The sequence below is a fragment of the Podarcis tiliguerta genome (assembly GCF_965153285.1).
Source record: "Podarcis tiliguerta genome assembly, chromosome: 3".
Lineage (NCBI taxonomy): Eukaryota > Metazoa > Chordata > Lepidosauria > Squamata > Lacertidae > Podarcis > Podarcis tiliguerta.
Window position 1 is genome coordinate 88,418,201 of NC_139536.1, and position 23,412 is coordinate 88,441,612.

General features: G+C 43.2%; 1 protein-coding gene across 2 annotated transcripts in view; it reads left to right on the forward strand.

The window, feature by feature from the left end:
- NBAS (NBAS subunit of NRZ tethering complex) overlaps positions 1-23,412 on the forward strand; it is a 175,144-nt gene that overhangs the window by 4,358 nt on the left and 147,374 nt on the right. For both annotated transcript variants that reach the window (XM_083431294.1, XM_083431293.1), the window contains exons 2-11: positions 2,036-2,090; positions 3,953-3,989; positions 4,578-4,655; positions 7,034-7,081; positions 8,187-8,230; positions 8,792-8,925; positions 10,400-10,533; positions 11,800-11,898; positions 21,287-21,431; positions 22,447-22,512. In XM_083431294.1, coding sequence (XP_083287420.1) covers positions 2,036-2,090; positions 3,953-3,989; positions 4,578-4,655; positions 7,034-7,081; positions 8,187-8,230; positions 8,792-8,925; positions 10,400-10,533; positions 11,800-11,898; positions 21,287-21,431; positions 22,447-22,512 — 840 coding nt within the window. The remainder of the gene's footprint in view (positions 1-2,035; positions 2,091-3,952; positions 3,990-4,577; positions 4,656-7,033; positions 7,082-8,186; positions 8,231-8,791; positions 8,926-10,399; positions 10,534-11,799; positions 11,899-21,286; positions 21,432-22,446; positions 22,513-23,412) is intronic.

A 23,412-nucleotide genomic window follows, 5' to 3' on the forward strand; every position in this document is an offset into this window, starting at 1 on the left:
GACAGCGGGGAGGCGGAGCACCGCCACCCCGCTATTCTCCGACATGATCTGGAGGCTGGTGGGGGAGAGAAGCAGGCTTGCTTTTCCCCCCTGCCAGCCCCACAACCTCGGGGGATAGCAGGGAGGCGGAGCGCCGCCACCCCGCTATTCCCCCACCTGATCTGGAGGCTGGCGGGGGGGAGAAGCAGGCTTGCTTCTCCCTCCTGCCAGCCCCACAACCTCGGAGGATAGCGGGGAGGCGCAGCGCCGCCACCCCGCTATTCCCCGACCTGGTCTGGAGGCTGGCGGGGGGAGAAGCAGGCTTCTTTTTCCCCCCTGCCAGCCCCACAACCTCGGGGGATAGAGGGGAGGCGGAGCACCGCCACCCCACTATTCCCCCACCTGATCTGGAGTCTCGCGGGGGGGAGAAGCAGGCTTGCTTCTCCCCCCTGCCAGCCCCACAACCTCGGAGGATAGCGGGGAGGCGGAGCACCGCCACCCCGCTATTCTCCAACATGATCTGGAGGCTGGCAGGGGGAGAAGCAGGCTTGCTTTTCCCCCCTGCCAGCCCCACAACCTCGGAGGATAGCGGAGAGGCGGAGCACCGCCACCCCGCTATTCTCCGACATGATCTGGAGGCTGGCGGGGGGGGGGGGGAGAGAAGCAGGCTTCCTTTTCCCCCCTGACAGCCCCACAACCTCGGGGGATAGAGGGGAGGCGGAGCACCGCCACCCCACTATTCCCCCACCTGATCTGGAGTCTCGCGGGGGGGAGAAGCAGGCTTGCTTCTCCCCCCTGCCAGCCCCACAACCTCGGAGGATAGCGGGGAGGCGGAGCACCGCCACCCCGCTATTCTCCAACATGATCTGGAGGCTGGCAGGGGGAGAAGCAGGCTTGCTTTTCCCCCCTGCCAGCCCCACAACCTCGGGGGATAGCGGGGAGGCGGAGAACCGCCACCCCGCTATTCTCGGACCTGATCTGGAGGCTGGCGGGGGGAGAGAGAAGCAAGCTTGCTTCTCCCCCCCCCACCAGCCCTACAACCTCGGGGGGTAGTGGGGCAAGCCGCTGCCCCACGGAGGCTAGAGAGGCTGTCCCTGAAGGCAGAAGAGGGAGACGGTGCGCTCCGTCTCCCTCTTCTAGCTTGGGTATGGCTGCGCAAACCTGGGGGGGAAATAAAAATTTTTTTCTTGATTTCCCCCCCCAAAAACTAGGTGCGTCCTATGGGCCGGTGCGTCCTATAGGGCGAAAAATACGGTATATAATGATGGCATCAGATCAGCCCCCATGGGGAGAGCATTCCACAAATAGGGAGCCATTCTTGTGTTGCCACCCTCCAGACCTCTCATGGAGGAGACACATAAAGAAGGGCCTCAGATGATGATCACAGGGTCCAGGTCGGTTCATATGGAGAGGGGCGGTCCTTGAGGTATTGCGGTCCGGATAGGTCAAAACCAACATTTTGAATTAGGCCTCGAAACTAATTGCCAGCTGGCGCAGTCAGGCCGGGATTGTCATATAAGTATATTTGTATATTAGTCACTGTAATAAACTCCAGCAGCTGTTTTGTCAGTGTAATCTAGTACACCAGCACCGCGACTGTTTTCTAAACAGGGGCCAGCCCAAATAATTCTTTTTAAATTTATATTTATCTTCGTACTGAAGACTTCGTCTCTGGCCTGTGCCATTAAAGAGAGTATTGAGATTCCGGTGCCTGTAGCTCAAAATTGGGGTGAGGGTAGTATCTCAAGGAAGAGGTTCTAACTGCTAAAGCAGGGGTGCATTATATTACCTGCATATTTATATTATTACCTAATTGCGTCTATCTTTCCACTTGTTTTGGACTGGTGGCCATTCGCAAAGGGGTTGGTAGCAATCTCAGGTGATTTGGGAGTGACAAGCATGTTGAATGGCTTTGCCAGCAAAGTGCCCTTGGAGCCGAAAAAGAATTTTAAATAGTTGCACAGCCCAGCAGGTAATTCATAAACTTCATTTTCTTAGTAGGTTGGTGAAGAAAGGGTTCAGTTGTTGTAGACTAATTCTTTTCTTGTAATTTCAGCCAAGAGGCAACCGGAAGCATGGCGCATCATTTATCATCACTAGAGCAATTACAGGTAAATATGCATGGCTTGCACTGATGGATTGTTTAGTGAATCTTATGTGGAGGAAATGAATGGGGTGTGAATTCATTGGATTTGTTTATAAAGTTTGTTATCTGATATTGCCGTATACGTATTGTTTTGGGCAACATGTATTGCATAACAATTATTGAGGAAAGTCTTCTTCCTCTTAATCCCCTTTGTTTCTTTTCTCTCTTTCTTCCCTCTCCCAACCGCCCGCTGCTTGCCTTTTCTGCAACGATTGTGTCTCATTGGCATTCATTTATACACATACAGTCGTACCTTGGATCCCAAACGCTTTGGTACTCCAACGTTTTGGCTCCCAAACACCGCAAACCCGGAAGTGAGTGTTCCGGTTTGTGAACGTTCTTTGGAACCCAAAACGTCGGGGCTTCTGCGGCTTCCTGCAGCCAATCAGAAGCCGCACTTTGGTTTCCAAACATTTTGGAAGTCGAATGGACTTCTGGAACTGATTCCATTCGACTCACAAGGTACGACTGTATAGGCATAAGTCAGATCTTTTGAGATTTCTTAGAACAGGTTTTCTGCAAACACTTAATCCCTGTTTGGATATTCCGTTTAACCATGTTCTCTGTCCTCCTCCTCCTCTAGCACAGCTGCAGGGGAGAGGTCAGCTTTTGCTTCTGGTTTAGATTAGCCCCAGCCTGTCATGTTGTTGAAGCCTTGCAAACCATGGTTAATCTTACCTTGTTTTAGACAAACCATAGTTGACTTCAAGTAATGGGTGGTGCTGCTGCCCTGTTTAAAGAAACTGCCATTACAGTTACGTGCAGTTCAGCATTCGGATGGCCCATTTAATGGAAATCAGGAAGAAAACCTTCCAACTACCCTGAGGCTTGCTGAACTTTGTGTTCTCGTGCTAAACTATGGTTTGATGTGACATCCAAACATGGCCAGTGTACATTATCAAAAACTGATAGTCTGATTCTGTTTAATCACTGATAGCTGGATTCATCATGTAATTGCCTTTGATGCTTGTATTTTGCATTGATCGCTCACTGGGTCCGCAAGGCAGCTAAATGTAGTGTTTTGTAGCACCAGAGCTATGTGACATTATAGACTCCTCTGGTACTGAAGAGGTAAAGTCATCTTTCTTGTCAAAGCTCCTCCTCCTGCCTACTGTACCCAACTCCAGCCGCAATTAATATAAGTGGGCATTGATTCAGTTATTTACTGGTATTTATTGCACTAAGAGGCACCTGTTGTTTTCACTTCTCTGGATCTATGATAGAATGCCTGGAGTTCTAGCATTTGCCAGCATAAGAACCCAACTCTTGTCAGTGTTGCAAGTGGAGTAGTGAGAAAGAGGCTTTTAAGGTTGCTCCTTAGATACAGTCATCGATACACCTGGCACCAAGCTCCAGTGGATTCAGTGGGGCTTACTTCAGTGGAGATCTGCACAGGGTTTGCTTTGTTGGAGCCAGGCCTTAAGACTGTAGCTGTCCAGTGTTAAACTGCCCAAGGATAAACTGTTATACATCTGCAACATGTGCTGCAATGAATCAAAACAAGGAATATTATTGTTTAAGGTGAAAAAACATTTTTGTATTTGCTTGAGCGTCAGAATGCGTAATGGAAATGAGTGTTGAAAGGTAAGATTGGCAGAGTAAGAGATGGGATTCGGGAGTAAGAGGAAGAAGGTGAGCAATACCTCCTTGGGCTGGAGTAGATAAAGGATGGCGAGATAAGGAGGTCCCATTCAATATGTCTGAGTTGACCTCTAAGAATGTATAAGAAATGTACAAAAAGCTATAGAAAAGTAGCCTTTTTTTGCTAGTCTCTCTCTTTTTCAAAGAACAGGGCCTTCTGAATTCAAACTTTCTCTTCTTTTATAGGCCCTGCCTTATTTTTGCTCCGATATTTGTGGTACAGGTAAGTTTCTTTGTCCTTTATTAAACAGAAGCTAACCCAAACCCTGTGTTAAGTTAGTTCGAAAGGATACACAGGGTAAGACCACAATTTATGTGTGGCTTACTTTCTGGGGATAGCGCCTGAAGCTAAAATTGTGTATAGTCAAAACACATCGGGTGCAATGGTGTGTGGGATTTCCAAAGTCTTTTCCTCTGGACATCTTTTTTTTCCTTTTCCACCCCCTTAAAAAATTTTTTTTTGCCAAGTTCATAAAGCTGAATGTGCACAAGTTAGATGCATGCAGATTGTGAGCTTCCTGCAGGACATCTGCAAATTATTGTGCCGCCCACTTGGTGAGCATAAAGTAGTTGGTTGCTGCATCTTTTTCCGAAGCATTAATATTTGGAAATAACTTTTGCTGAATAGAAAGGGCATGGATGTATATTGTGCATGTATCCCAGGGATACATGATTGCTGCCAGTTTTTACGGTGTTTTATATAATAACTCTTTGGGAATATAGCTCTGATCTGGCAAGTTATACGATGCTGACAGTGTTTTTGTATGTTTGAGCTTTGCACACTCCAACATTAGCACGTATCTATTTCCAGCCCTGCAAAATTTTCTCTCCCTGTTGGACTTGTCCGCCTGGTCAGTAAACAGATCAATTGGCACTTAGTCCTCGCAAGGTAAGTGGCTTTGCTTTTCCTTTGCAAGTGTGTGTGGGTGTGTGGTGTCACTCGAAATTGCTGATGGGATATTATACTCAGGTGAGATTATCAGAAGGCAATTCCCATTTTATGGTGGCTTTTTAAAATATAATTATTGTGTTTAATGAATAGACATTACAGTTGCCATGCAAACTAAATGTCTGCACAGACATTTGTAAGCATATCATATAAACCAACACATCTATTATATAAACCATTCAATATTATTAAGATATCTTAACACTGGGAAAAATCACTTATTCTCACTGTGACTTATGCTAGTGTAGTTGAGCTTGTTAAATATGTTAGTATAATTTTACATCAGACCCAAAGCAGTATAAGCTAGCGAGAGGCAGCATAGGGTTGTGGCTAGAGTAATTGACTTGCTGACAGGCAAATTAATGCCAGTGTGTTGGAAGAAGCAAAGGTCACCATTGTCGAAGCAATGATTCTTCAACATCAACTTCATTGGACTGGTCATGTTCGGATGGTTGATTATTGTCTTCCAAAGCAACTACTCTATTCCAAACTTAAAAATGGAAGGCGTAATGCTGGTGGTCAACAAAAAAGGTTTAAAGACTCTCTGAAGGCAAATCTAAAAAAAATGTAGTATAAACAGCAACAACAACTGGGAAACACTGGCCTGCGAGTGCTCCAACTGGAGAAAAGCCCTTTACCAAAGGCATCATGGACTTTGAAAATGCTTGAACTCAGCTTGAAAGTGAGAAACGTTGTAAGAGGAAGGCAGGTTTGGCAAACCTGCACTGTGTTCAACTGGAAATCTATGCCTCCACTGTGGAAGGACGTGTGGATCCAGAATGGGCCTCCACAGTCACTTACGGACTCACCGTTAAGATCGTGTTCATAGAAGACAGTCTTACTCAGCCACGAATGATCGCCAAAGAAAAAGAAGACTTGCTGTGTTGACTCTGCTTCACATCTCTACTAGTTTGCGAAGGGTGCTGGGAGTTGTCAGGAAACCCCTCACAGAACTACAGTTCCCAGCAGCCTTAAGAGACGACACTTTCCATTATTCTTTGTGGAAAGCCATGACCATTAAAGTGGCATAAAAGGGCTTTTAATGTATGGTGTGGATATGGCCTAATTTGTTCAGAAGTCCTTTGTTCTGTGTTTTATTTATAAACTCTTGCTCATATAATATATCTATTACTATTGTGTATCCTGTACAGAAGTAGATTTTCCTCAAGGCCCTTCTTTCCTTAACATTACTCTGTAAAGGCTTGTCTGCATAGATGTCACAGCATACATTATTTTAATAAACACCCACAGTTCTATATTCTGGAGATGTATTTCATAGTTTCAAAGTAGCTGTGTGCATCTTGGCAGGGAAATAACAAGTTTCCTTCTAAACCATATTTCATTGGAATTTACTGCTCTGAAGCGGAAGGCAAGTTCTGTCATTCAAGTCAAGTTACGACGAAATGACTTTTGGTGGGGGTTTGTCCTCTGAGGCAACTGAAATGGGAGTATGAATTGGTTTAAAGGTTTCCATCACTAAATCTCTGTGTGAGTGTATGTTGGAGGCTTTTATTTCCCATAGGCTTGGGATTCAAACGGAGTAATGACAGTTGGTATTGGGCAGGCCTACAGGGAAGAATATTCCAGAAAACTTGTCAAAAACCATTTAATGAAAAGAACTCAAAACATATCCAGGAGGCCGTTTTGCCTCGAGTTTCCTTTCATTTTGTGTGATAATCTATTTCCAAAAGCCACTTGGTTTGTTGTAATCATTGTAATTTTGAAGACAAATGCTGGGACACAGAGAGTGTTCTGCTTCAGAGCTTTTCTCATGCACCGTTCCCCTGCCTGCTGCACAGGGATGACTCCAGAAAAAGATAATTGCGAGGAGTTAATTGGTTGGAAAAAGGGAATAAGGATTTAACTTATGCTATATAGGCCCTTAATGCACTGTGACTGAAAGTGGTGTAGCAAATGGTGGAGTTATTTTGTGGGGAGCCCTCACGGTCTTCTGAGGGAGCCACATCAATCTATGGTTTAGCTCAGCGCAGTGCAGCAGCAAAGCAGTTGGGAGAGAAATGAAGCAGCCATGAACTCCCTTCTCAGAGCTTGTGCATTTGTGCTAAGCCATGGTTTGGCTTAACATGACATGCAGACCAGACCACTGTCTGATCTTTGACACATGCTGGCTATTGGAGAGCGATGGCATTAGGAATTAGGGAATTCTGATACTTTATATGATCGAATTCAAGTTCCAAAGGAACAGTAGCTTACCCTTTAGGTTTAAGACTTGGAGGATATAAAATTATTCCTGACATCTTTTGAAAGCAGTAATTATTATGTGGGATTATTTTTCATTCAAAGCTTTTCTCTTTTAGCAATGGAAAATTGTTAGCAGCTGTTCAAGACCAGTGCATAGAAATAAGGTAAGACGAATAACAGTAGAATCGTATGGATGTCTATTCAGAAGTGAGCCCCATTGTGGCTTGCTCCCAGGCAAGTGAATAGGATCACAGTATAAGTATAACACAATGTGCATACCTATTTTAGTAATTTTGTCTTGCCAGTCGGAGTGTGCGAGGTCATATAACACAATAGCCATATTGCTAGTCTGGGGGTTTCACGTAAACAAATCTTGTGACACACACAAACTTTGTGCATCCTTGTTCGTCCCTGGGTGTGAGCGGTGAAATCAAATGGAATCATGGCTTCAAGTTATGTCCAAACTGGGAACTATGGATAATGGCTTCCAAACATGCCAGGACTTGGAAGCCAACTTTAATTTGTGGCTTCATATCCTGGTTTGTTTGGAAGCCTTAAGCATAGTTTTCCAGTATGGAAGTAATAGAGAGCTTGCTGTTGGTTCCTGGTTCCTTTTGCTGCTTGTGTCAAGGAAGGAACAAAACGACTAAATCTGATCATGTGAAGACAGCCAGTATTTAGTTAAATTCCAAGTCAGAGAATGGGGGGAAAACTGGTCTGAAACTTCTGTTCTTTAGTTTTGATATGATATTTAATCTAAAGAGCTTTAATATCTGATACATGTTACTGAATTAGATATCCCCTGCACGTGAAATAATGTGCTAAAATTGTAAGGAAGTTACCTTATTATTATAGAAACAGCTTATTTATGTCAGATTCATTGTGAAGTTTGTGTTGTGTTTACAGCAGAGGTGGCCAATGTCGTGCCCTCTAAATTTTGTTGGACTACCACTCTTATTGTCCCTGACTGTTGAGCACACTTCCTTGAACCGGAGTATCCATATATACTTGGCACAATTCAGTTTGCTATTAATGCACCAGAATCTGTTTGTGCATGTTCATTTTCTTTAAGCCAGGGATGGGGAACATGTTGGACTACATCTCCCATCATCCTTGACTCTCAGGGCTCATGGGAGTTTGAGTCCAACGACATTTAGAGGGTCGCAGGAGCCCCATTTCTGCTTTAGACAATAGGATTAGCAACACAGCCATGAATCTTGACAAATGTACATTGCATCAAGTTTTATATATGAAATTCAAATCCTGCAGGTCTGCGAAGGATGAGTTTGGGTCTGTCATTGGGAAATGTCAAGGTACGTAGCTTTTCACACCCAAGCAAACTACGAAAAGTAGCAATTAACAAGTGAGACCTTTAACAAAATTCCGTTCTCTTACCCTCCAGCCCCAGCCACACTTGCCCCAATCCTCAGTTTTTATTCCAGCATATTGTGACCACATAACATGCCTGCTATCGTTGGGCTGTTTTTCACATACACAATTGCATTAGGTTTAATCTTATTTATTTACTTCTGCAAACTTCAGGGTTACCCAAAGCCTGCCTATACCTTTCTCGGTGAACGGATATTTTATTAGGGTTTGTTATAGTGATGTTATGGCTGCCATGTGGTAGCTTTTTTTGTGCTGTTTGTGTGTAGGGTTGCCATATTTCAAAAAGTAAAAGCCAGGACACCCCAAAAGTTATTGAGCTTTCTTTCGGAAGACCCCAAAATTGTTGAAAGCCCTATTTGTGTGGATCAGTTCATATTGTAGCTGAGACTGCCCCCTCCACAGCCTACTGCAAGTAAAAGTAGCACCACTGACTTTATACACCTTTTGTTCTGGATTTATTAATGTGTCTCTTTCTGTCCCCATAGTCCCGAAGGATCCCAACCCGCAATGGAGACGCGTAGCGTGGAGTCACGACTGTACTTTGCTCGCCTACGGCGAAAGCACAGGGACCGTGCGAGTGTTTGATTTGGTCGGCAGTGAACTCTTGGTCATTTCACCGGTATTTACTTTTCTTTTCCGGATTTTACAAGTCCAATTTGCATGCAAATGGAAGCTTTTTAGCTATTACGGTTTTAATGTGACGTACTTATGCGGAGAGAGCTTGCATTGTGAGCGCTTTATGGCTCATTTTGTTGAATGGTCGCTTTGCATGTTTATTGGTGAATTTCCATTCAGCCTTTCACGTAGCCAAACAGAAGTACATTAATTTTTATTTGTGACAGCAAAGCTGTCGGTGCTTTAGGGTGGAATTGCTTTTGTTGTGACCCTCCGAAAATAGCTGTTCCAAGGGGATGCGGTTTAACATCTGAACTAGTATGCTGCTTCCTGTATTGTTGAAAATATTGCTTGCTGTGGCAGCTTTCACCCTTTCCTTTTCTTTTATTTAATCCTAAACCTACTATTTAGGCTTTCTAATAGGCAGGTGATTGCGGCATTGTAACCTCTTGAAAGCTTTAAGAAGGGATATGTTCTCAAATGGGTTGGGAAATGTGTGGTCTTCCAGATGTTATTGGACTCCAGCTCTCATGATCTTGGACCTTTCTCCTTGCACAACAGAACCTGCCCCCCTTTCATGCCCCCATATGCACCCCCTAAACTTGTTTGGCATTCCCTCATAACCTTTCAGAGCAGATTTGAGGGCAGCACAGGGCATGGATTAGGGGGAGTAGAGGAGGCAAAAATCCCATCACACTAGTCCTAAGCTTGGTTCTAGCGCAAATAGCGCTAGCACATTTCTTTTATTTTCTATATACTTTTTGTGTAACACATTTTTCTATTGATTTTTGAAACATTTTAATGGTTTCCATCATATTGAATAGTTATATTGTTTTATGAATTGACTTCCTACCCTCATTTCTGCAGTGTTTTTACTCAAACCTTTTCCACTGCGTTATATCATTATATATTAGAAAAAAGTTTTTCTATTGTAGTTACTTTATCATTTTTCTTCTGCTGCTTTTGTCTCAAAACCTGCCGGCGATTTCATTCGACTGTAGTATTTTAAAAAAATGTCCCACAAAGGCTTCCATTCTTCTATGAAAAGTTCGTAATTCGGATCACTTAATTTCTGTTGGCTTTGCCATTTCAAAAGCCACCCTTCCTTCATTGAGACCTGCTCCTCTTTCCATTTCTGTGCATATAATATTCTAGCTGCCGTGTTTTCTATATTTATAACCCAATTTGCCTCTAAGCAGCTGCCAGTGGCCTACCTAGTTTCTCCCCTCACTATTTTATCTTCACAACAACCTTGCGAGGTAGTTAAGGTGACAGATAGCAACTGGTGCCTGGTCACCCAGGAGGGAATTTGAACCCTAGCATTCCCAGTGTTTCCACCAAACAACAATGGCATTCGTTTTTATTTTTTTGGTTCTGTGTAGAAACAATTTTCTCATTCCTGGAATTGTTTTTTAACTCCCTTGACAAATAAAATTCTTTTGAAATTTGTTTTTAAGAAATGTTTTGTTTTGGTACAGGGCGCTAGCTTCCCGGGAGACATGACCTATGCTATTGCTGGATTGATTTTTCTGGAATACAAAGCGAGCGCCCAATGGTCAGCTGAGCTGCTAGTCATCAATTACCGCGGCGAACTGAAGAGCTACCTTGTCAGGTAAGCGCTTGGTTGATGCCTCTGCACCAGCCAACAGTATTAACTGGGGTTAACTTATTTTAGTGAAACAAACCATGCATCTAATGCATTATTGCAGTGCATTATATTTTCTGCTTTAAAATCACTTTGGGATACATTTTGGGAAGTGATTCATAAGTGGAATATAAAAAAATAAATTATGCGTGAGGCTGCCTTTGGAAATGGTCTGGGAATTTCAGCTGGTCCAGAATAGGTAAAGGACCCCTGGGCGGTTAAGTCCAGTGAAAGGCGACTGTGAGGTTGTGGCGCTCACCTCGCTTTCAGGCTGAGAGAGCCTGCGTTTGTCCACAGACAGCTGTCTGGGTCATGTGGCCAGCATGACTAAGCTGCTTCTGGTGCAAAGGGATGCCATGACGGAAACCAGAGCACATAGAAACGCTGTTTACCTTCCTGCCACAGTGGTACCTATTTATCTACTAGAGCTGGTATGCTTTCGAACTGCTAGGTTGGCAGGAGCTGGGACAGCAATGGGAGCTCACTCCGTTGCAGGGACTCGAACCGCCAGCCTTCTGATCAGCAAGCCCAAGAGGCTCAGTGGTTTAGATCACAACGCCACCCGCATCCCTGTCCCCCCTGGTCCAGAATAGGACATTTAGCAGGGGAGATGCAATTGTGATCACATCATGCTGCGCTTTGTTATCTGCACTGGCTTGCAGTCTGTTTATGGGCCAATCTCAAACTGCCGGTTTCAACATTTAAAGCCGTAAATTACTTGGGAATGAGACCAGGTTGACCAAAGGGATTGTCTTTTTTCTGCTTGATCCTTGAGATCCCCCTCAGAGGTCCTTATTTAGGTTTATTCACCTATTGAAGGGAGGCAAATGATTACCAGGGAGAGGGACTTTTTGGCACTGGCTCCTCAATTATGCAGTGCCTCATTCTCACATTGTTGATTTGCATCTGCCAAAAAATAGGTAAAGATCTATCCCCCGCCCCAGGCCATTTACGTACAGTCACTTTTGCTCTTAAAATTATTGCACCACTTTCTTTTACCCTTCCTGGTTTAATGCTGGTCTTGAAATGATTTCTTGTTGCTGCCTCCATGCTGTCTATAAGAAGGCCTTCTTAAATGATGATTTCCACTGCATATTGTTATTTTAACTTTTTTTGAATAGTTATATTTGTTTCATTTTTAACTATTTTGCAAACTGCCCAGAGGACTTAACCATGGATGGACAATATATAAATGCAAGAAATAAGTAAATAAATGCCTTTACTTTTGTCCAGTGTTGGAACGAATCAGAGCTTCCAAGAAAGCCACAGTTTCAGCTTCAGCAGCCATTATGTCCATGGAATAACTGCAGTAATTTATCATCCTGCACACCGGTAAGTATGTTAGTCTATTATATATATATATATAGAGAGAGAGAGTGTTGTGATGTAGTTTATGTGATTTGGTTGCATTTTGGAAAAGGCCATAAATTCTCCCACCCCACATTTTATAAGTTGCAAATGGTTTGCTGGTGGAAGATAAGAGTTTGCTGGCATTTTCAGAAAGCTGTGAAATTCTGTTTCATTTTTGGTTTGGGTGGCGGAAAGACTGGCATAGTTGCAGTTTGTTCTAGGCATGCCAGGGGATCTAGAAATGCCTAGAAAACTGATCCTCCAGGAATAGTTGGGTCTGTGTGGGCAGACCAGCAGAAGGTATTTGTTTGTCCCATCAGGTGTGCTGATAAAGCTTCAGGGTCCTTTCGATTTGCCTTCCAGTTCCTACAGCTATTTTAAAATCAAGGAGAAATGCAGCCTAAGCCACAATCCCATTCCACACTTACCTGAGAGTAGGCATAACTGAATACTTTACATCCTTCTGTGTAAACAGGCACAGGCTTGCACTGTTAGTCATTTACGTCTGATTGCTTTTCTGAAATGGCGTTTTTTTCGTCTTGCGAAGCAAGCCCATTGACGGAGTAGCGCTATTAGCGCTATTGGCGATTTAAGGGCTAAAAACGGCTTTTTAAGGGGTGGGGGATTAGCGGTTTTGCTGCTAAAATGCTTTTATCATCTTAGCGATTCAAAATAAGGGGTTTTGGAGCAAAAAAAAAAATTCAATTTTTTTCGTCATTTTTTGTCTTGCGAAGCAAATCCATAGGGAAATTCGTCCTGCGAAGTGCCTCTGCAAACGGAAAACCCTTTCGTCTTGCGGGTTTTCCGTCTTGTGAGGCATTCGTCTTCCGGGGCACCACTGTAACTGACTTGCTGGGTACAATAATTGAAGCTGGAATACAGGATACAGGAAGCTGCTCTATACTGTGTTAAGCTATTGGCCCGTCTACTGTCTGGCCGCACCTGGAGATGTCAGAGATTGAAACTGGACTTTCTAGATGCAAAGCAGATGCTCTCCCACTAAGTTATGGGCCTTCTCAAACAAATAGAAGGGCTGTTGTTGCAAAGATAACAGAAGAGCTTCCAAAGGATGCAGAAACATTAGTCCTTCTCACTAAAATCATTTCTTACTAGCAAGATAATCCATGCTGCTAAAATGGATAAAAATGACTTTTGAATACCTACAAGAGCTGCTGGCAGAAATCCCCAGCCTCCAATTGATAGCTTTTTTCCCCTGAGCCCAGAATCGTCATGCGCTCCCCCTTTGGTTGTGTGTCTGTCTGGTCTTCAGAGTTTTTGCAACTACATTTACGGATTTGAATATCACCAGTGTGTTTCTGTCTGGTTTCAACACGGATTTATTTTTCAGCCCAGCTCGGTTGTGGATTTTGGAATTTCCCCCATTGTGCAAACAGAGCTGCCTGGCTTCGATAACCAGAGCTTTCTGCTCTTCTTCTTTTCTTTGTAATATGTCTGGCTAAGATAGCGAATATGAAAGACAAGCTCATTACGACTATACTGCTCAGTGGTGGGACGTAATCTGCCTTTCGCCATTCTCCTTTGTTTCCGTATGTTTTGGAACTCTGCTTCCGATAACTAGCGTCAGTGGCTATGCTCTGCCTCTATGGTTGGAGGCAGTGATGTTCTGAACATGGGTTGCTGGAAATCTATGGAGGGCAGATTGCTCATGTGCTTAGGCCCTTATGGGTTTCCCCCCTGCATCTGGTTTTCTGCTGTGAAAACAGGCTGCTGGGGCCTATCCAGCAGGCTCTTCTTAACTTATGCTTACAAATATTACCCTCATTCAATTCCTTTCCACCAAGACTGCCTTTCCCCATAGATTTCTGTGATGATGGCAGCTGACAGCAGATTGACAGCTTAATCTATTTTCCCAGGGAGTGCAGATTATTTCTTCATCTTGCAGAATTGATATTGTTCTGTTCCGCCCTCTTCCCTTGTGTGTTGCAATAATCTTTAAAGTCCCCCAGAGAAGACACCTATCTTCCCCAGTAAAGTGTGAAAAGAAGTGCGGCAGCTGTAGGTATTTGAGCTGCGATTCACAATTTTGCAGTCAAATTCTTTTTCATGCTGTCTGAGGCTGTTGTGCATTTCGTGGCCTCATTATTTTATATGTCTCTCAACGGAGAGTGAGGACATACAAAACCCCCCTGAGGTAAGTCACACTCTGGCACACCTTCAGCGGCGTATGGTTGAAATTGCTCAAGTTAAATGTGTGTAAGATGTGATCATCATAGAGTATATGTACTCAGAAGTAAAGTCCTGTTGAATTCCATGGGACTTACACCCAAGTAAGTGGGGGTTTAGGATTGCAACATTACGATTGGGGTAGGAGAGCTGAAAAACAAATCACATCTGGCAACCACTGTGCCCCCTTTGGTTTCAGATAGCACATGGGTAAAGGTAAAGGGACCACTGACCATTAGGTCCAGTCGTGACCGACTCTGGGGTTGCAGCGCTCATTTCGCTTTATCGGCCGAGGGAGCCGGTGTCAGCTTCCGGGGCATGTGGCCAGCATGACTAAGCCGCTTCTAGTGAACCAGAGCAGTGCACAGAAATGCCGTTTACCTTCCCGCCAGAGCGGTACCTTTTTATCTCCTTTCACTTTTGATGCGCTTTCGAACTGCTAGGTTCTGGGTAGGAGCTGGGACCGAGCGACAGGAGTCCTAGGCTCTGTAGATGAGTCTAAAAAACCTGGGACACAAATTTTCACGACCCTCCAGTGACTGTGGTGGCTCCTTTCCCAAAAGTGATGTATTTCACATTAACTACGAATGTGTACAGTTGTACCTTGGAAGTCGAACGGAATCTGTTCCAGAAGTCTGTTCGACTTCCAAAATGGTTTGGAAACCAAGGTGTGGCTTCCGATTGGCTGCAGGAAGCTCCGGCAGCCAATCGGAAGCTGTGGAAGTCGTGGCAGACATTTGGGTTCCAAATAACATTCGCAAACCAGAACAATCACTTCTGGGTTTGCGGCGTTTGGGACCCAAAATATTCAACTCACAAGTTGTTCGAGATCCAAGGTACAACTGTACTTGATTCTGACAAAACAAAGCCTCCTGAGTTATATTTTGCTCTAGGAGGCTTAGTTTGGTCAGAATCAAGGATACACTTCCAGAGTTAACGCTAAATACATTACATCTGGTAAATGAGTCATCATATCTGCTAGAGGACTGTGAAAGTTTGTGTCCTGGGCTTTTTAGACTCATCTACCCATTTACTATCTGGCATTGGTTGCCAGATGTGAGATATATTGGCATTATTTTCAGGTCTCCTACGCCACTATATTTTGTGGGGAAATACTTGCTATGGTATTTTCTTCCCTTATTGCAGTTGCTAACATTTTTGTACCCAAAATTGAAAATCAGTGTTGAAAGGCAGGAACCTTGCCTGACATCCCTCCCTATGGTACGAGAGATTTTGAGATAGGCCCATTGATGATGGTTTTCTTTCTTTCTTTGTAGTTGATGAACCAAATGAGAAATTTGACTGTCTTAAAACATTTACCTAAAATCTCATTGCTTTTAGTGCCATTTTCATAAAAGAGCGTTCATTGTATGTGTCCAAATGCCTTTCTGGTCCCAGCAAAGAACAGCACTGCAGGTGTTTTTGCTCTGTAATTGATATGGATCATTTCCCTTCTACGCTCTCTCAATTGTTTTCTTTTTAAAAACCTGAGAACACTCTCCCTGACTATAATAATCTAACGTTAGATTAAATCTTCCTGCTAGAATTGTTAACATTTTATAATTGGTATTCATCAGTGCTGTATTCCTGTGTGAGTCTATTGCTGAGACATTTTTGTCACATTTCAGTATCAGAATATTCTTCGCTTTCATCCAGGACACTGGTTTGTGTCAAGCAAAGTCCTTGTGCGAGTAGAAGTCATTTCACCTCTGCAATGAAACTTCTCCTCCGTCTTCTTTCTCAAACTATTGTGGCACAAAATCCCTAACTTTGACCATTAGGTCAAAGACTCTTCTGTGAATTGAGGGATATCGCTGTATATATCTCAATAATTTAAAATGGCCCCGTTTGAATGAAGATGCCATGAGTTCATAAGATGAGGTATGCATGAACCTTCCACCTGCATCCTCTGTGTGGTCCATTACCTTCCTTGCCTGCCATGTTTAACTCAGGAAATATTTAGCTAAACAGAGTTTTCCTTACACCCAATGTGGAAAACTATGTTTACCAGTACAGTTGTACCTTGGTTCATTCCCGAAGTCTGTTCAACTTCCAAAAATGTTCAGAAACCAAGGCACAGCTTCCGATTGGCTGCAGGAGCTTCCTGCACTCAATCGGAAGCTGCAGAAGCTGCGTCAGATGTTCAGCTTCCAAAGAACGTTTGCAAACACTTACTTCTGGGTTTGCGGTGTTCAGGAGCCGAAACGTGTGCGTACCTTGGTTTGCAACCGCTTTGGATTACAACCACATCAAACCCCTTTTTTGGGATTACAACCAATTTTTTTGTGGAGGCCCCATTGGCGAAAACGTGCCTTGGGTTACAACCTGTTTTGGTCTACAACCGGACCTCTGGAATGGATCATGGTTGCAAACCAAGGTACCACTGTATGACTGTAATGGACAAACCAGGATCTTAAACCCAGGTAAGAATTTAGTTTAAGATCCTGATTTGTCTTACCCACACATTTATTAACTTACACCAGAACGGGGTCTATAATACAGTGGTACCTCGGGTTACAGATGCTTCAGGTTACAGACTTCGCTAACCCAGAAATAGGACCTTGAGTTAAGAACTTTGCTTCAGGATGAGAACCAAAATCGCGCAGCAGTGGCGTGGCAGCAGCAGGAGGCCCCATTAGCTAAAGTGGTGCTTCAGGTTAAGAACAGTTTCAGGTTAAGAACGGACCTCCAGAACGGATTAAGTTCTTAACCTGAGGTACCACTGTACTGTTTCTCCAACTTGATATTATTCTCATCTCTCAATATAGGGGTAGCCAACATGGTGCCCTCTAGATATCCCATCACCCCTTACTATTGAGCATGCTGCCAGGAGCTACTTTTGGAGCCTGAAAGGTATCAAGGGGACAAACTTGGCTAGCCTGTCTTAGAAGTTCACTAAGGAAAAGTAGACCTTGAACAGCTGTTTGAGTATAAAGGTTGCTTGCCTGCTCTCCACAAAAGAAAGAGGGAGAGAGCAAGTCGGTGTTGCATCCATGATCCTTTCATTCCCTTGACTACTAAATTAAAGGACATTCATGGTGCAGGAATTCAAGCTCAACTAGCTGGAAGTATCTGGACACTTGATGGCCTCAGGCTATCTGTCAACTTGTTTTGGTTATTCTTTTTTTTGGCATTATTGACTCTCTTGTCCAGTCCTTTAAAAAGTTAATAATTCATAAGTGAGCTCAGACCTCCTTTTGTGGCCCTCAATGGAGCTCTAAGATTCATTTGAAAGCTCTGCGTCTTGATCTCTTAATATAGCTCCCGTCTGCTTTGTGCTGCACTTCGCCAGCTCTGTGAAGAGTTGTTTAAAATTTTAAGCATGTGCTGCAATGATACATATGTCTTCTTTTGTTCTGCAGGAATAGGGTTTTTGTCTAACCTGATATGGCAGCTTTGCTCCAGCTTTCATTAAATCTCTCCCATCCTGAGACGAGACGCTTAAATTATAAATGATACTGTGGTGTCTGCTAGTGTTATGAACTCGAATGAATTCAGCTTGGGCCTTTTTCTGATCTTTATCCACCTGAGCTCCTCAACCCAGCAGCAGCAGGCAAATGCACAGGACGCTTCCATATGGTCGCTATGTGTGGATTGGAGAGCTAAACCAACACTTGGGGTTAGAAAAGAACAAGGAGATAGATCTTGGACTCCCTGCTGAAGCCTGCCAGTTGGGAAGGGAAGGCAGAAGGGGGAAAAGCCCCATATGCTCATTGTCATGGTCAATTTCTTCTCCATCAGTAAGGCTTTTTCCAACTTTGAGCTGCTGCCACAAGTTGGCAGAAGGAACTTTGCAAGTTAAACCAACAGATCAGGCTTCTAAAGTAGATTTGACCTTTCTCAGGAACTTCCTCTAAGACACGGCACTGAAACCTAACTAAGCCCTGGAAGTATGGAATAGCGCTCCTACTGGTTGGAGGTGTTGCTTACAGTTTCCGGCTCATGTAAAGCCTCCAGATGTCAAATCTTTGCTGCTAGAAGGACAACACCTCAGCAGTATCTCTCCCTCTCGTCAAAAGCCTTGCACTAATCCCCAGTGCCTTACAGTTTGGGAACCACTGACATATGCATCGAATATTCCCAAGTGTCTAGGAGAAGATTTGTGGCGATGGTGATTTGTGGCAATCTCAAGGGAGGCAGAACTTGTGGCAGGGTTGAATGGTTTGCTGTCTGTGGCATTCCCAAAGCAAAGGAAAGATTAGACTCTGATTAATAGAATACACACACAGGCTTGACCAGCAAGACTCTGGGAGGAGTGCGTACTAATAATAATTCCTCTCCACCCTCCAGCCCAGGTCATTTTATTCACAAAAGAACTTTTTACACAGTGTACATAAGAACCAATCAGATTTCCTCTGAGCATTTCAGAAAACCCCATGTAGGACAAAGTTAAAGTTAAAACTACAAAGAGCTAATTTCCTACTTGAGCATGCATATGCAATTCAGAATAAATAAAAGAGGAAGCGAAGGGGAATGCTTTTAGGAAACTCCGGAGATCATAAACAGGAGTAAACAGGAGAGGCAGGGTGGCAAGGAGATAGGTATCTTTATCACCCTCCTGTGAAACTATTTCCAGGCCCTAAGATTATCAAAACCAAGGAAGGGAACATCAAAGAAACTATCATCTTTATTACTTAGGATGCCTGATGCAGCAGCCAGCAACTGGTCTGTGTTACGTGACTTGTCAGGTGTAGAGAAAGGAAATGCCAGAGGTGGAGAGGCTTGTGGGATTCGATCAGAAACGATTGTCAATGAATGAAACCCAGTCGACGCAATGCTTTCATTGCTGACACAATGGCTTGCTCCATATTACATAATTCCTCATAGCAATCCCAACTGACACCCACACTCTGCATATTTGCACTCCTACAGCTGTCACCATTTATTGCTAATGGGAGTAAGTTCACACTGGCTCTTTATCTGTTGGACTTTGTCCTCTTGCTAGAGTTTGCCCTTGACCATTGGTGGCATGCTTAAATTGGGAATAGGCGGTCCTCTAGGTCTTGCTGGACTACTGCCATCCCTGATGATGGGCCGTATTGACTGGGGCTGGTGGGATTTGGGAGCAGGGCACTGTAAAGGGAAAGAGGAATTAGTGAAAATCACACCCACTCCCTTTCCACCAGTGCAAACTGCCCATTAGAGGAGTTGAGTTCACAGGATCTCCTAGTATAATCAGCAAGAAGAGTAAAACTTTAAACCCTACTAAATGTAGGAAATGATGTTCATATTACACCATTCATTTCTCTTTATTAGTTCCCCTACCAATTTTGGTTTGGACTGTTTCTCTTCTTAACCATTGCCATTAAGTTAACTACTGTTTTTGTGAACCTGTTATGACTTTTACTCAGTACCATAAAAGAAACACTAAAGGATCTAAGAGTAGAATAAAATCAGCTATAAATTGCTTCTCTCACATCTTTCCAATAAGATGTAGAGAATGCATGCACCAAAATTAAATATCATCTTCAATTTCTGCATTTTGGAATCTCCAAAAATAATTCTTTGGTAACCTTTACTTAAGACTTATCAAGATGGAATGCCTTATGCTGCTAGCTCAGACCAGTTCTGTGCCTGATTTGATTCAAGTTTTGGATGTAGCATTAAAGCTAACCTATATTTTATAGTTAACTATAAATACAGGTTAGCATCACGTGCATGTGTTGCTTTCACACGGCAAATGGAATCTCTCAAGACCAGCTTGTTGCCCATTTCTTCTTTAACCAAAGGATTCATTTAACATCTCTTAGCTTTTTCCTTGAACAGTTATTTGTTCCCCAAAATAATTTAGCTTCTTTTTATGGCAGTGTCTGGCGCAGAAACTTGAGCTTCTAAAACAAAGCATGACACATTGCAATTACTGAATCCATTTTTGTTGTTGTTGATCTATAATAGTTATGAGTATTTTGGGGGGGGGGTTAAATCCATTTATTTACAAACTTCTGTATATAATTTAACCACTAGATGGTGATATTTTGCCAACTGAAATCAAATATGCGTAATCTGGCTTTTTATTTAATGATTTTATTTGGGTAAAATAATGCTCATACACCCCTATTTCACATTTTTATCTGAAGAGGATTTCTGGAAGAAAAAAAAAGAATTAAAGCAGGGAATTACTTTGAAATATATCCTGCTAGGTGAATTCACAGTGCAATCCTGTGCATGGTGTAAGTCCCATAATGTTAGTTCACGGAGACTTACTCCCAGGTAGGTGTTTACAGGATTGCGGCCTTGGAGGTTTAAAAATATTTTAAAATCCACATGATTTTTCTTCCCCTTGCTCTGAGTAGCGGTTTGAAATAGTAAATGTTATAACTGATACGCCCAAGTGTGGAATTATTGCTATAAATATTTCAGCAGTTGTCAAGTCATTGCAGATGGCAAGTGCCTGTTTTTATTTATTTATTTCAGAAATTGCAAACTGCTTCCCAACAAATATATATATGGCCAAATACAACTTCCTTGCTCTGCTAGTGGAAAGTTAACACAAGGGCTAGATAGCTCAGTTGGTTAGAGCGTGGTGCTGATAGCATCAAGGTTGCAGGTTCGGTCCCTGTTTGTGGCTGCTGCATATTCCTGTATTGCAGGGGCTTGGATCTTGAGGGAGCCTTCCAACTCTGATTCTGTGACCCCGTGACTCCCGCTAGTGCAATGGAACTTGCTCTCTTCACTTGTGCCTTCCACAAATCCACCCTGTAGGGTAGAGGAAAAACCCCCAGAACAGCAAGGGGGCCCAAGAGAGGGGACATTCCCTCTAGTGGTCAAGGAGAAATTCTTGTGCTGATTGAACAATCCTAGGGCTGTCATATGTCCCAGACAGTACCTGGATTTTAAAGGTGCAATTGACGTACAGGGTGAGTTAGCAAAAGGCGTCGCTTCGTCCCGCATCTTTGGACAAGTCAATCAAAAAATCGTGGGGTGTAAAAAACACACAACTCAACAATTTTGGTGGTTTCCTTAAGAAAAGCTCAACAATTTTGGGGTCTTCCCATTTTTACTTTTTGAAACCCTAAGCAATCCCCTTAGCGCTGCATTGAAACCTGCCCATTTCATATAATATAATAGACATGGTAATCTGAATACAAAGAAACTTGCTGCAGTTCATTGTAAAGCGATTGCTCATTGCTCAGAACAGAATTGGAGCATGCCAAACTCAAGATTCGATTCCTCTTGCTTGCGATAGGCTTTTGATCGTCGGTGGCTGCGAAATGGATGGCGAGGGATCCGGCGCGTCCAAAGCAAGTAACTGTGGTCTGTCGGCGTGGAGAGTTCTTTCGGGATCCCCCTATTACAAGCCGGTTACGAGTTACGAAGATGATATCGGGACCGTGAGTAGCGCTGCTATCATCTCATAGGATCGTTTGAGCATACGTCTATTGGCCCTAAAGCCGCAGATCTCATTTTTATTCTTTACATTAGCAAAGGTTTCACATGTGTCATCTGTTTTAGTATAAAGGCAGACCAGACAATGCTTCTTCCTTGTTCTAACATTTCCAGATGTTGAAAAAGCTGAAATGTATCATCAGCAAGCTCATAGGATGTTGCTGTTACTGCACTGGGAACTGAATTTCTGAATTCTTCCTCCTCACCTATTTTTATCAAACTTAGGGGAAAGAGCTAGCCTTCAAATTCCACACCCACCAACAGTCTGCACAAGAGACTGGTTTCATTGTATGGCCCTATTGCTTTTGTATATTGTATATTTTGTATATTGGGCTACAACCTTGTATACACACATCTAGTAGTAAGCTCTACTGAACACAAAGGGTAATTACTTCTGAGGAAGCATGCACAGAATTGTGTTGCTGGGAGAATTTCTGTTTCTGTTGCCCACCTTGCCCCTTCTGTGGCTGGAAAAAATGTCCCCCCCACCCCCATTTATGTGGCATAAATAACCTTGTGTACCTGGTGGTCAAATGTGAAGCTGTGGTTTTCGCTGCCTTCCTGCCTTTATTCTTGACAACTGGTTGGTTAAAACACTCTAGGCAACAAATACCCAGAACCCCTGTTCTAGCTTATATCATTCAGAATCTTTTTGAAATATTTGCACCCAGAGCTACTTTTCTAGAAAAAGAGGTGCTGGACCCCTCACCATGAACGCTTCCCTTGTTCTCTTATAATGGCAATAGTGCCCACCTGAGAGGTGGTGGAACTGAGTTCTGGCTGAAAAAAGACTCGTTTCCCCCTATTTTAGAGGAATGTTACTGTATTATTTGTTGCTTCCATGATTTGCTTTAGCTTCTGACAAAGAAAACACTTGCGCACACACGTGTGTGTGTTATAAACACACACACACACATACATACATGAGGTTAATTTGATATGGTTCCTTTTTTTTAACAGGCCAAGAGAAGGTCATTGTTCAAGATTAGGTCTCTCAACTTTTACAGTAGACAAGGAAGAGAACAGGTAACACAGGATGTATATATATATCAATACCTTATGCTTTTGTGTCAAGGGCAACTTTTGCGTCAGGGTGGCAGTTCTGCGGCACTCAAGATTTTATTGGGACTCCCAGCTCCCAGCCAGCATGGCCAATGGCCATTATTTATTTGTCAGTATGTGGTTTGTCTGTGGTGGTGACCTCTAAAATCTGCACCTCTAACTCTGTTTGTTCCATATCTGAGTACAACCTAATAATTCTGTTTCTAGCAGCCCCCAGTGACAGAGAAGAAAGCTGTTTCCACTGATTGTCACATGCCTGGTTTGGTGGAGGTGCTGGATTGAAGCCAACAGAGTCCTACTCAGAGTAGACCGATTGAAATTAATGGTCGTGGCAAACTGAACTTCATTTCAGTGGCTCTGCTCTGTTTTAAAATTTAATTAAACATGATCTGTTCTCTCCAGATCCCCACACAGTAATTGTATGGGATTCCTTGGGAGGTTGTAATTACACTACATATATTGGACATTCATAAATAACAGTAATAACAGAAGATTTTGTTGCCTTTGCCCTTTTGCACAAAACCCACATTTTCAAAAGAATTGCAAATGAAAACGGCTATTTCCTCCCCATCCCCCACTTTGCTCCTTGTGGCTGGGTCAAGCTTGTACTCTTGCAGACTTCCTCAGCTTTTTAAAAAAAGTGTGTATGTGTGAACTCAGGTACAGAAATTCCTGTGCGCATACCCAAAATGAAAAAAAAAAGGAATGTGAAGAACATCACGTGCCAAATGTGTACATAGAAAAAAATGATCTGAAAGACTCACTTGTGATATAGCATCTCCTTCTGGAAGCACCTATCATAAGGTGTGTGGTGACAATACTCTCCTTTCTCTCCCAACTAAGTTTGACTGTGTGGTGATATCT